This window comes from Perognathus longimembris, chromosome 12 (genome assembly GCF_023159225.1).
Source record: "Perognathus longimembris pacificus isolate PPM17 chromosome 12, ASM2315922v1, whole genome shotgun sequence".
In the NCBI taxonomy this organism is placed as follows: domain Eukaryota; kingdom Metazoa; phylum Chordata; class Mammalia; order Rodentia; family Heteromyidae; genus Perognathus; species Perognathus longimembris.
Window position 1 is genome coordinate 5,279,736 of NC_063172.1, and position 13,122 is coordinate 5,292,857.

Below are 13,122 nucleotides of genomic sequence, written 5' to 3' on the forward strand. Positions count from 1 at the left end.
TGATTGAGATATGAATGTAATGTGTGATTTAGAGTAGGCTCTAAAAAATGAGGGCTCCCCCTGCTCCGCAGAGTGAAGCCAGTCTGGAAAGGGGCTCAGGTTCGGAAACTGTGCTCGCTGCTCACTCATCCCACCCGAGTTAGCACTCATTAGCAGGTCATCACGAGCGCGTTCTGGAATCTTTCATTTGGGTTCCTCTCCTGTAGCACAGAACCTGCCGTCCAGGCAGTGTTGGGGTGACATGTTTGCCTGACTGAGGGAGTAGGTCTTACAAATGTGGCGGAAACAGTATCAGAAATATACCACACTCAGCGAATGCAGTGGGGAGGGACGACTTTGCTGGGGAATTTAGACTGAAAGTAAAACCATTCGCAGGGTAACTTCTGCACTTGGGAACTCAGCTGAAGCAGAAAGACTTCAAGTTTGAGACCAGCTTGTGCTGTATATATAGTATGAAACTATATCTTTACTTTAAAAAAGTTGAAGAAAATTACCAGAAATATTTGCAGATATTTATATTTTTAGACAAAATCAGAAAAGGGTCTAGTTTTTTCATAAGGTGAACAAATCTTGGAGTTGGGAGATTATAATTCAGAATTTTATCTACCGTTTTTGTGATTTTTGGAAATTACTTAATTTTGTACACCCTTTCTTTATTCATTCGTAATAGCTCACATATTCAGAAAGTTGCTGAGACAGCTAAATGAGATGCTATAGAAAAACTTTAATCCAGCATTCCTGATATGCATCATTGGGTTCAACAAATATTACAAGCGTTTGCATCCAAAACACACCGAAGCATACAGACACGATGTACAAGACTTCCACTGGGGAAAAAAACAACAACAAAAAACACTATTTGTCTGCCAATGATCTATAGGAAGTAACTTGTCATGAGCAAAAATAAAATTACTTAATATCAATGTCTACCTCAGCATCAGAATTAAAAAATAAGAGAAGCTACATGTTCAAAGCTTGAATTTCACCATGTGAATTAATGCCTCACTAAAATAACCAGTCTGTATTTATTCATACTTTATAATCACTGTAAAACCAATATTTTGTTTTATGCATATCTTGGTCATCCAAAGCATAAACAAAAGGTTTCTAGGAATGTAGGAAAATATTCTGAGCAGAATAAATACTGATTCATTTATCAAAGACCATCAAAAGATATTACCAGAAGAGAAAATTAGAAAGCTTTTGTGTGTGTGTGTGTGTGTGTGTGTGTGTGTGTCTGACAATGTATATTTCTGGGTAATTTCTTTTCAAATTGTTCAGCCTCACTCCTTATTCACAAGGAGGAATTTGAAGTTGTTAGAAAACAGGAGCCTTATTGCTAAGAAATGGAAATACCTTACAAATGGGAAAGTAAGTTTTTTGGCATTTTCTCCTCCCAGAACTGACGAGGCAAGCCAGTATCACATGCCCCCATTCCCATGTGACTTAGGCCTCAGCAGTTAAGCCTTTGGAGATCCTTTTTTTTTTTTTTAAATAAGCTTGAACACACTTTAATGTTATAGTAAATCTGGGTGGGGTACTACCTACTAGCTAGCAGAAGAAATTGTGCTCCTCTAAGTAGAAGAAGGCAGGGACGGGGGTCACATCTCCCAGAACACACCCATGCATGGCTGGGGCTAGGCACAGAAGGCAAACATCCTCGTGGGTGTGGCAGTGAAGGGCCACTCACCTTTGGGCTGGGGTGCTGTAGCTGTTATCATAGGAATCGTAACTCTGGTCATCATAAGCAGTGCCATAGCCGTCATCATAGTCCTACAACATAACAGAAGCATGACATTCAGAGAACTTTCAGGGAAGAAAGCACTATTCTTCTGTAGTGCATTTCACTGAAACAGCAAATATTACATTATGTGTCCAAGTAGAGTGGAAGGAAAGTACAGAGTGGCTTCAGCTCACATGGTAGTATAAGAACCTCCAAACATTCCCCTTACCAAAACAAAGAGATACTGAGACAAATGGTAAGGCTCGCCATTTCCGGATCCTGGAAATTAACTAATGAGCTGGAACCTTTATTTTAAAAAGGAAAATTAAAAGCATGGTGAAATCCTGGTAGAAACGGTAATCTACTTTATGATGTTTTATCTTGTCCACAATCATTCCCCCATACCGAGTTCTTGCAAAGCCTTAAAAGCCACAGAGCCCAGCCACTGTCTACATGGAGAACAGAACTGAAGCTCTTTCAAAGTCTTGTTCTCAGAGAACTATCTTTATCTATGTTTACCCAACTTAAAGCTCACCTTGTACAAAAACCTTACTCAGTAGTAAAGCAGATAAAACATCAGTGGTACGACACTGATAAATATGGACTGTACAGAATTAGTTTAGAAAATAAACTAAACAATATCTTGGAAAAGTATGACTTCCAAAGTTGGTAAATTACATTATATCCAATTTTGGAGAAAAAAAATCTGATACAGGGAAAGAAGTAGAAAATTATGATCCCTCTAAAAGAAAAAGAAGCAGTTGATAATCTTTCTCTGAGCAAGTTGAAGAATTAAACTGATTATAGAAAGAATTTAAATGAGCTTTCCTAAATATAGCCAAGGAACTAAAGATACCATTTATGAGCAACTAAGAAAAGTAAAGCGTAAGTCCAAAGTCTGAACAAGTAGAAAATAGTAGCATAAAGGAAATAGAAAAGTGAACCAAACAAATTTTTGCAAAGATGCATTCAGCAACAGCTATGACTAGCCAGAACAGTCAGTCAACTTAACGACAGATGAATTGACCTTATCTGGTTTGATAATGGAAATGGATAATGGAAAACAAGTTGAAGAAAAATGAATTGAACATCAGAGGCCTATGGGAGACCATCAAAAAGTGAACAAAGGTACAATGAGATACCCAAAGAGAGATAAAAAGTGGAGAAAAATATTTAGAGAACAGTGGCTAAAAAAAATTATAATTTGATGAAAATGACTACATAGCTCAGCTGCCAACAGTAAACACAATCTGAGAACTAAATCTAAATGTCACTGTTAAACTACTGAAAAACAAAAACAAAGCATCTTAACAGCAGCAAAAACGAAGCAACTCAATATATAGCAGATGTCCTTAAAAACACTATCTGTTTTTCATAAGTTATGGATGAGAGAAGACAATAAATAGGAAGCCACATCCTAAGTACAAAGACCATCAACTAAAAACTTTGTATTCAAAGACTGTGGATAAAGTTCAGTGCATGCTTAGGAGATCTGAAGCCCTGAGTTCAAAATCTAGCACCAAATAAAAAAAATATATACCCAACAAAACTGTTCTGTAAGATATGCTTTAGAGGAAATGACATTGAGAGTCCTTGGGAGAAGTGAAATGTCACTAGGTGGTAACTTCAATTCACATGAGAAAAGAAAGACCAGGTTACAGACACAAATATTTGCATAATCATAAAACACAACAAACACATTTTAGTATATTTTTTCTTGTATTTTATCCAACAGAATACTACATAAAGATATTTACTATACTACACTGATGCTCTTATTATTATGTGGGTAGGGCAGTACCAAAACAAAGGTGAGGAAGAAACTGTGCTATAAGTGTTGCAAAGATGCGTGCGGTTGAAATAAACTTGGTATAATTCTGAAAAAGCTAAGATTTTGTAGAAGATAAGATTATGTTATTATACTAAGATGATACAGACGAGAACTCAAGATAAAAATTGTTACTGAAAATATAAAATATCTGGCATCATACATTTTGTGTCAGTACTTACTTACACTTGAACTCAGGGTCTGGATGATGTCCCTCAACTTTCTGCTCAAGACTGGTGCTTTGGCCTTTTGAGCCTCTACTTCAGGCACTTGGTGGTTAAATGGAGATAAGTGTCTCAAGGACTTTACTGTTCAGGCTGACTTCAAATCATAATTCTTAGATTTCAGCCTATTGAGTAGCTAGGATTACAGGTGTGAGCCACTGCCATTAGGCAAAAAAAAAAAAAAGACATTGTAAGTGCCCTAAAAGGAAATCAATTATAAAGGTGAAATAATAGGCACGTGTATATACACAATAACATATGCAACAAAAATGCCAAAATGAAATAAAATGTGGAAGACATAAACAACACAGCTCTGTTATATCTAACATCTATAGAACATTTCACCCAATAAGGGCAAAATCCATATTCATAGACCACATATGTTACCAATCATAAAACTTGCTACAAAGCTGTAGTAAATAAAATCATGTGGTACTAAAGACATACAGACTAATAGAACAAAACTGAAAGGTCAGTTAAATAAGCGCTTCCATTAAGTAAATTCATTTCTAACAAAGATACGAAAACAATTCACAGGGGAAAGGAATAATCTGCATCATGTGTAAAAGAAGGAAGATTAAGTATGCATATAAAATAATAGACAGTACATCATATACCATAGTATATGAGCAAAAAGCATACAGCTGTGATAAATCTTAATGATCTTAGTTATTAATTTCCTAGGTATGCTTAGCAAATACAAAGAACCAAAGGAAACATAACATAAAACCTAACCACTTGTGTCCTTCAAACAACACTAGTAAGAAAGTGAAGATAAATCTACAACATGAGAGAAGGTATCTGTAAGTGATGCACCTGCTTCTGGTCTAGAATATATAAACCTTAGGAAGATAACCTAAAGGGTAAAAGCCATCAACTTCATTTAAACTGGGAACACACTTCAGCTAAGTGCATTGTGGAATTAAAAACCTGTGAAAAATAATTTTGATATTTTCTTAATATTTAAATGAGTCTAGAAACTCAAGAAATGCTTTTGTGAACGGATACAACAGTGGCAGTGATGGTTGGCCCCTATGTGAATAATGACTATAAGAGGGACATTGTACATGATTTTAGTCCCACTGTTTAGGGAAAAAGAAGTCCTATCCTACCAAAATGCAGACATCTGTATGTTGAATATGTGAGCAGCAGCTCAACAGAGGTTTACATTACTGCCGTGAGGACTACTCCTACTCAATCTCTACATTATCAGGAAGCAATCCTATAGTAGGATATGTAGCTTTTGCTTTGAGAATATCTGGTGTATCTAGCAGTACAATTCACCAAATTCACAAATTTATCGTATTTTAAAACTTTTTTCAGGCACAAAGCAAGTCATAAATAGACACAAATCCTAACTACATAGCTTAAGAGTTTATCATCAAGTGAGCACAGCTGCTTACACACTGGGTGTAACCACCATCCAGATCAAGAAACAGAACGTCGGCTGCCCCCACAAGCCCACCTTGTGCCATTTCCCCATTACTGTCTGCTCTCCTACAAATTACTCTTGATGCTTTCAACACCATCAAAAGGCATTTGCTTGCTTTGGAGTGGTATATGAATAGAATGAAAGTCATTACTATTTTATGTCAGATTTCTTTCATTCAGCATTTGTGTCTGGGGAAATAATCCACGTTGCTGAACAGAGCAGAGCAGCAACTAACATCCCTACATGGCTTTAAATATTGTTCTACACAGCTTCACTATAATTCATTTACTCGTTGCCCTGTTGACAGGCCTTGCGGTTCTTCCTACTTTCCGAGCCCCCAGGTGCCATTCCGTGTGCACGCTGCTGAGGGGTCCCCCGCAGCAGCACCTCTGGGTCCCAGGAAGGGAAGCTGAGCTTTGAAGATGGAGTAGAAGATCATTCCACAGTGGAGGCACCGATAGATGCTCCACAGCAGTGAAAGGCGCTGCTACCACACTTTACTCCTCTGACACCTGAAATTACCTTTTCAAGTCAGGCATTATAATAGTATGAATAGTACTGAATCCTCTTTTACAAACTAATGTCTGAGGCATAGGAAGGGTCTTCCCTAAAAGATAGAGTTCCATTGGTAGAAAAGCAAAGAGTTCTAAGCCAACAAAGAAAAAGAAAACATTGTATGTGTTAAGTGTAAAAAGTATAGTGATTTAGTTTTCATGACAACCTATGTATTAAGTGTTAGTATTTCTATTATAGATTAGGATCTATGACAGGTAGGACAGGGCTGGGGGCTGAATTCAAATGGTAGAATGCTTGTCAATCAAGTACAAAGCCCTGAGTTAAAAAACCCAAGCACTGACTGCCCCCACCCCCCACCGCCCCAAAATGAAAAGCAGAGGATTTGAAAACAGTCAGCTTGCTTCTGAGTTTGCCAGTAACCACTATGTATGCTACATTGTGGACAGCTGACATGAAACTAGTTATCTCAAACTGCCAATGTGTGTACTTTTAAAATTGCTTTTTACAGCCACCTTTCCACTCCCATGATGAGGTACTTTGCAACTGTTTAAAGTAAAGGGGGGAAACAATATGAAACCCTAAAATTCATCATTCAGCATGTTTACAGAGGGATTTTGAGCTAAAAACAACTGACAATAAGATGCAAGAAAAGCTCTCTGCCCTACCCTATTTGCCCATACTTACAGATTGAAAGTCAAAAATTATTTCTTAAATTTTACATTACTGAAGTAAGTCAACCATTCAATCAATTAAAGGACCAGATTAAAAGATGGACTTGTGAGCCTCCAGATAGATATTTCCAGTAAATTGTGTACTGCTGTTCTTATTCTGCTTCTGGTAAAGTGAATATAAAAAATTATAGAACCTTCATCTTTTTATCTAAAATACAAGGTGTCCCTAGGCTATTCAATTCGTATTTAAAATACATTTTTATAAATAATCTTTTCACAATCTGCACAGTGCTTTAATTAAATTTCCCACTATGGAAAACAAGGTAATTGAAGCAGTTTAGAGATTAGTTAACTGCCCCAAATTAAGCCAGTAGTCGCTGCACAGGGAAAATCTGCTGTCAGTACTACCCTCATCTGTATAAAATCCCCAAGCCAGTCATACAATTAAAACTTCAGGTAAACTCTAGCTTTTTCCAAAAAGAATCTGGAGGATTATGTGGCTCACTGAGTCTTTAAACACAATCAATGCTGGAGACTAAAGTGTAGTTTTCAAACATGTATTTGGTCTTCCCTAAAGGATTTTAGTAATGTTCCTTGTCATAAAAATTTCAGATGAATCTATTCTCATCATAATGGAGGAAGTGCTAGTCCCCATATTCACACATTACAGATGAGGATACTATTTATGTGAGTACCATTATTTTTGCTCAACAAAACAACAGAACAGGCAGTCAGGTAGGCGTATGCAGGTTCAGATCTGCTTCAATTCAAAATGGCCTCTTGGGATCTTCATACTAGGACTAAGAAATCTATAATAAAACAATCAAATTTGCAAAAAGATGGTTAAAACTAACTATTCCTTAATTATCTACCATTTGCTTATTCTACAAAGCAAACTTTATGCCAAGAGATTGAACACTTTGTCTATTCATTTGTCATCCATATGCAAAGACAAGGGATTAGATGAAATTGACAAGGAACAGAACAATGGCTCGAAGCCAGATGACTAGGTTTTCATGCTCTGTCTTAACCAACTGTATGACTCTCAAGACTGAATGAGAGATTAGAAGGGTGCCGAGCACATTAATACTGTACATACAACGAGGAATGGCAGTTACCTGGATTTCTAGTACCTTACGCTTAAATATCCTCCAAATACTCATCAGAAAGATATCGACAACATTCTCCTGTACTTACAAGAAATTAAAGCTAAAATTTATTCACTGGTCTTAAGACTCTAGTTGACGCTTTAATAAGGAAACATCAGGAAGCTTGGGATCTTCTTTAATTAGATAGGAAGAGAACAGTTTGGAAAATGATGTATGTCTAGTGATACTACCATGCACACTTCAGACTTTGTCTCTAGTTCTGTTTCTGTACTCCTTGTTTACTTTCTAATTTTCTTTTTAGCTCCTTACATTATACAAATGAGAATGTTGTGAATAAAAGCGAGAGTAGTGGCTAAAGACTCTGGGATCCAGCAGGTCCCATGGCTCAGGCCTGTCATCCTAGCTACTCAGGAGGATGAGATCTGAGGGTCGCAGTTCAAAGCCAGCCTGTGCAGCAAAGTCTGTGAGGCTCTTATCTCCAGTTACCCACCAGAAAACCAGAAGTGGAGCTATGGCTGGATGTGGTAGAGTGCTAGCCTTGAGCAAAAGAGCTCAGGGATAGTGCCCAGGCCCAGAGGTCAAGCCCCACAACTGACAGAAAAAAGAAAAAGAATCCAATTCTGGCCCGTTCTCTCTTCCTGGAAGGAATTCACTGGTTCACTGGGTGGTGTGGACTTGATAGCTGGTCTGAAGCTTAAGAGCACTGGCCCTCCCTTCTCAGGTAAGGCCCATCCACAAGTGCTGCATGCATGCAGTAGTGTGACACCATGGCACTGTCCACGACTCACTGAACCTCAAATCCTGCGAAGAACATTCCACAATTCCACAAACACACAGATGCTTATCTGCTTCCCCTGGAAATTCCCACCACAGGATCTGAAGGGGAGGTCCATCAGTATGGTAAACAAACATACCAGGATCTGATACTCAGAGCTGTGTGACAGACTCCACTATCTCTTTAACTTAAAATTGTATACCTAAGACAAAGCATAGCTTTCACAGCCTGGTCTTTCCTTGGCCTCTCTTAAGTAGGCACAACCATATCATATGAGATGATTTAATGACAATTCCATATTCTGTTCAATAAGCACTTATGACTGGGTAATAAAGGAATACCATATACCTGCTGAAGAGGAAGTTTTAATATTCTGATGAACTTGCATACTGTCTAAATAGGAGATGAGCCCACCAGCTAAACCTCAAACGATCAGAATGACTATGTATTTATCTAGGGACACTAGTGAATGACAAATGGCTATAATTAAATGGCCTAGAAAATAAGATTATGTTTCATAGAAACTTTCTGTTTATATTAAAAGAGTTTAAGTATGTAATTCTACCAAATCAATTTTTACAAATATTTTTCAAAACTTCTATGCAAAATAATCACAAACACTTTTAAACTGTCCACTAAGATTTAAAGGTTTGCTTTCTTTTCTCTGCACCATTTTTTTCCCCTATACCAAAGCTCCTACTTGAAAAAATCAGTTATTACAAAACCATCTTTAGGTTGATAGTAGAAGCCATGTTTCAAGAGAAACATACATTCATTACAGAATTCTCACCTTAATAGAGGTTAAGGACATCAGGTGCTCTGATGCTGTTTTACTAGCTACATTATCAACGTTCTGAAAATTAAATAAATAATTAAATAAAGCTAAGGCCCAGAAAGGTTAAATGCTATGCATAAAAACATAGCAGTCACACTGAAGAGAAGAATTCAAAACCATGTAACTACATCTTTAGCTCTCAATTAAATTGCTGGGTTGTTTTTTTTTAATATACGATTACTCACCAGATGAACAATGTTATGTTTGGTAAAATTAGCTAAAGATACTGAATTTTATTTCACTGAAAAAGTATATGTTAACACACAACATGATGTAGACATTAGGAAAGGTCAAATTATCCATCTTCTATATACTTATTATTACATAAATGTCAGACCACAAAAAGGCACTGTGTAAGTGGAGTTTATAAACCAAAAATATACCTCCGACCTAAAAGACAATGACAGTCTATCAGAGGCTTACACAAGTAAGAAAGTACTGAGGTAGGAATAAGTGCTAAATGGACAGGAGCCAAAATACTTAAGGGTAAATACAAATCACACTATTCTGTGGGGAGTTTTCTGGTGGGGATCCTAAGTCTCAGCAACAAAGTAATTCACATTAAATCTTTCATGTCACCAAGCTGAAAGTTAACATTCTATTTAATCTTCTGAGAAATCACAATTTAGAGAAACAATCACATTTCCCAGATAGGCCAGTTTCAACTGACATGAAGTTTTCTCTGTCTTAACTGTGGTAGACCAGGCCAAAAAAAAGCTGTGAGATTTTTTTCTTTTTGCCAGTCCTGGGCCTTGGACTCAGGGCCTGAGCACTGTCCCTGGCTTCCTTTTGCTCAAGGCTAGCACTCTGCCACTTGAGCCACAGCGCCACTTCTGGCCGTTTTCTATATATGTGGTGCTGGGGAATTGAACCCAGGGCCTCATGACGAAGCAAGCACTCTTGCCACTAGGCCATATTCCCAGCCCCAGGTGTGAGACTCTTAAATCTCCAATTAACCACCAGAAAACCAGAAGTGGTGCTGTGGCTCAAAGAGATAGAGGGCTAACCTGAAGTGCAAAGAAGCCCAGGGGCAGTGCCCAGGAACTGAGTTCAATCCCTACGACTGACAAAAACAAAAAACATCTAGGCTTTTTTGCCTCACTAGACATTGCCCTGCTTTATGGAATAAAATGGTGTTCAATTCTACAAGTAAAACAAAGATAACTGTGGTCTTTACACAAAATGTTGTCATGTTTTTTGACACTAATAATGTCAAATTAGAAAGGCTTCACAATTAAAGATTAAGTAGCAAAAAGACATGGCAGAGATAATACATGGAAGAGCATTAAAAAAGAACCATGGAAAGTTCATGCAAACATGTTTAAAAGAAGTGCACCTGGTATGGAAAGAGCATGAGGAGAGCAGGAGGATGACCAAGCAGTTAATCAGGAGTAGAGCAAGGAAGGCTCTTAGACATCATGCAGAAGGGCCTGAAATCCATCCTGAAGAGACTAAGACCCTTCTAAAAGTCTAAACTAGTTCTCTCTCCTTATGGGGAAGGTGGGAATAGTATTTCTGAATGTTCCTGTACGATGCCACTGAAGGCCATGTCACTCAAGGTAACATGAACCCATGGTTCCTGGGATACCGTCACTAAGTTTGACTCCAAGTAAGCCATGTGAAATACCTTCAAGAGAGAGTTGTTATTTTATGACAACAGTAACAAATCAGTAATAGTAAGTATTTACTTGAGCAACTGTCAAACTGTCAAAGTTGGGGAGGAAACTGTGGGAACCTCCAATCTGTAGTCAAATCAGACAGAAGATGTGAGTTACCAAGGGACTTATCACTAAGAAATCGCTTCTGAAGAGGAGGGCAGTCCTGGGAGGTCTCTTACCTGTGCTTACTGAGCCAACTCCGGGTAGTCAGTGTCAGAACTGACACAGAGAATGCATGGTTTGGGAAATATCTATGCATATGGTACAATGCTATGGAAAAAGTGAAGGATTGAGAGTAGGATAGAGAAAAAATACTAGGTTTTCTTTGCAATAGTTGGTAATGTGCTTAGGTTGTAGAATTAAAAAACCATAATGAAAGCCACACTTACAGAACCTTTCAAAATGGAGCCCTGAGGCTACTACCAAGCAGGGCTTCTGCAGGATGCCAGTGTCTGCCTGCAACGTGAACACTGGCCTCAGGCTTTAGAACCAACCTCCGCCAAGTCAACCATTACATTGTGATCATGTAAGAGGAAACCTAAAAGATGTCCTAGCTGCGCTTGTGAATTAACTAACAGCTGGACACTCTCTCACCCCATTACACATCTGTGCCTTTGGTCTTGGGCCATGATCTTGCAGTCACTGTGGCCCCAGGAAGAACAGGAGTTGCCAGTAATATATCTTGTGTAGAAAGTAAACAGGCAATGGCATTTTCTCATCCTATTTGAAAGAATATCCAGGAGACCACTTGCCAGTCAACGTATTCCTGTTCTGTTCCAGTAATACCTCCAAAAACAAAGACTGAGATCATGGTCAACCAGGCTACATAGCTGTGACCTAAGACTGTTTTAAGTACACATCCACATCCCTTATCCTCTGCTCCAATTCTCCCTATGTAATCTGAATATGGCTGAGGATATACCAAAATGCTGTCTTTCTGTGGCTGTCATATAATTATAAATCTCTTTCTCTACCCTTTACCATATCTCTTCATATGGGGTCTGGTGGTAGGACCTAATTGGGGACTCCTAGACTTTGGGCCTGGGGTCTAAATACCTGGCTTCACCCACAGCCTCAAGAGACTAATGAGAAGGTAATGGGACTAAGGCCTTTCTGTCTCTACATTCTTTTCCTTCACCTCCTTCAGTGTATTAGCCTTGTTCCTTCTCAGCAAAGCCCCCACTGTTTCTGCCTTTTTCATACTAACTCAGAGAAAATGAATTGCAATTCCTACAATCTGATGAAAGCTGAATTTTCATTTTTTTTCAGCTGCTGAGTGTGAACTGATTGACAAGATTCTTCAGAGATAATAAATACAAGGACCATACAAGTGTTACAGAGAAATATACTTATGCTGATTACCTGTTTTGGGTTTTTTTTAAAGCCCCCAGTTTGACTGTAAAGCAACTAATCACAAATGATTTCACTGTAGGAATCCACAGGTAAGTAGAGCTCTGCCTGGCATGTCATTCTGCATAATTATATGGACATATTGAATTGTTAATGTGCTCTTAGGGAATTTATGATGGATTATATTAATTAATTTTCAAGTACTTAATTATTTGGATATAAGTAATAAATCAGTGTCAATTTGGGGAAGAAGTATTTCTCAAAGAAGAGATGAAGAGTTTCTGTTAATTATGTTTAATATTTCTAAGTTAAAAGTAGAGCAGAGTCCCAATTTAGCGTCAAATAATTAAAAATGTTCCCTTACATATTTTCTTCTAGGGGGAGAGTAATCACCTTGAATGGACTTGTTCTCTTTCTCTCTTTCTTTTTAATTCCCCAAGAGGACGCACTGTGCCAAGAGGCATATGGCCCCTGGGTAGAGGAAATTCCCTTTGTGTGGTCAAAAAAAAAAGCCAAATGAGGACATATTTTATATTAAACTGGTATCAATGTATGCCACACTTGATTTTAATCAAAAGACAGAAAAGTAGGGTTTCTTAGTGACCGTTTCTTAAAAAGACAAGTATTCTCTGAAAAGACTGGAGAACATACTCTAATGGCTGTCACATATGTTCTGTGTATTCTTGGAATAATACTCTCATAGTAAAATAGGTTTATCTCCCAACAGATGTTCTTCTAATGACACTCCCTCAGGGAGTTGTTCTGACACTGACTCTCAAGAGGAATCGCTGGCTCAGGTAACATTATAAGTGACAAGATATCTAACCAAGTAACCTTTACAAAAATGAGTTCAGTTTCAGTATGCCATTCAGTATAATAAAGCTTTCAATGGGGCTGTTTTGTTAAAAAAAAAATTACTAGAAGATACACCATTAATTGTATATATCTTGAACTTAAACTAGTAAGAGGACTTTTTATTAATTTTAATAGACAAAACGAGT

General features: G+C 37.8%; 1 protein-coding gene across 2 annotated transcripts in view; it reads right to left on the reverse strand.

Annotated features, from left to right (window-relative positions):
• Positions 1–13,122, reverse strand: part of Khdrbs3 (KH RNA binding domain containing, signal transduction associated 3) — a 116,359-nt gene that overhangs the window by 28,774 nt on the left and 74,463 nt on the right. For both annotated transcript variants that reach the window (XM_048358449.1, XM_048358448.1), the window contains one exon: positions 1,691–1,773. In XM_048358449.1, coding sequence (XP_048214406.1) covers positions 1,691–1,773 — 83 coding nt within the window. The remainder of the gene's footprint in view (positions 1–1,690; positions 1,774–13,122) is intronic.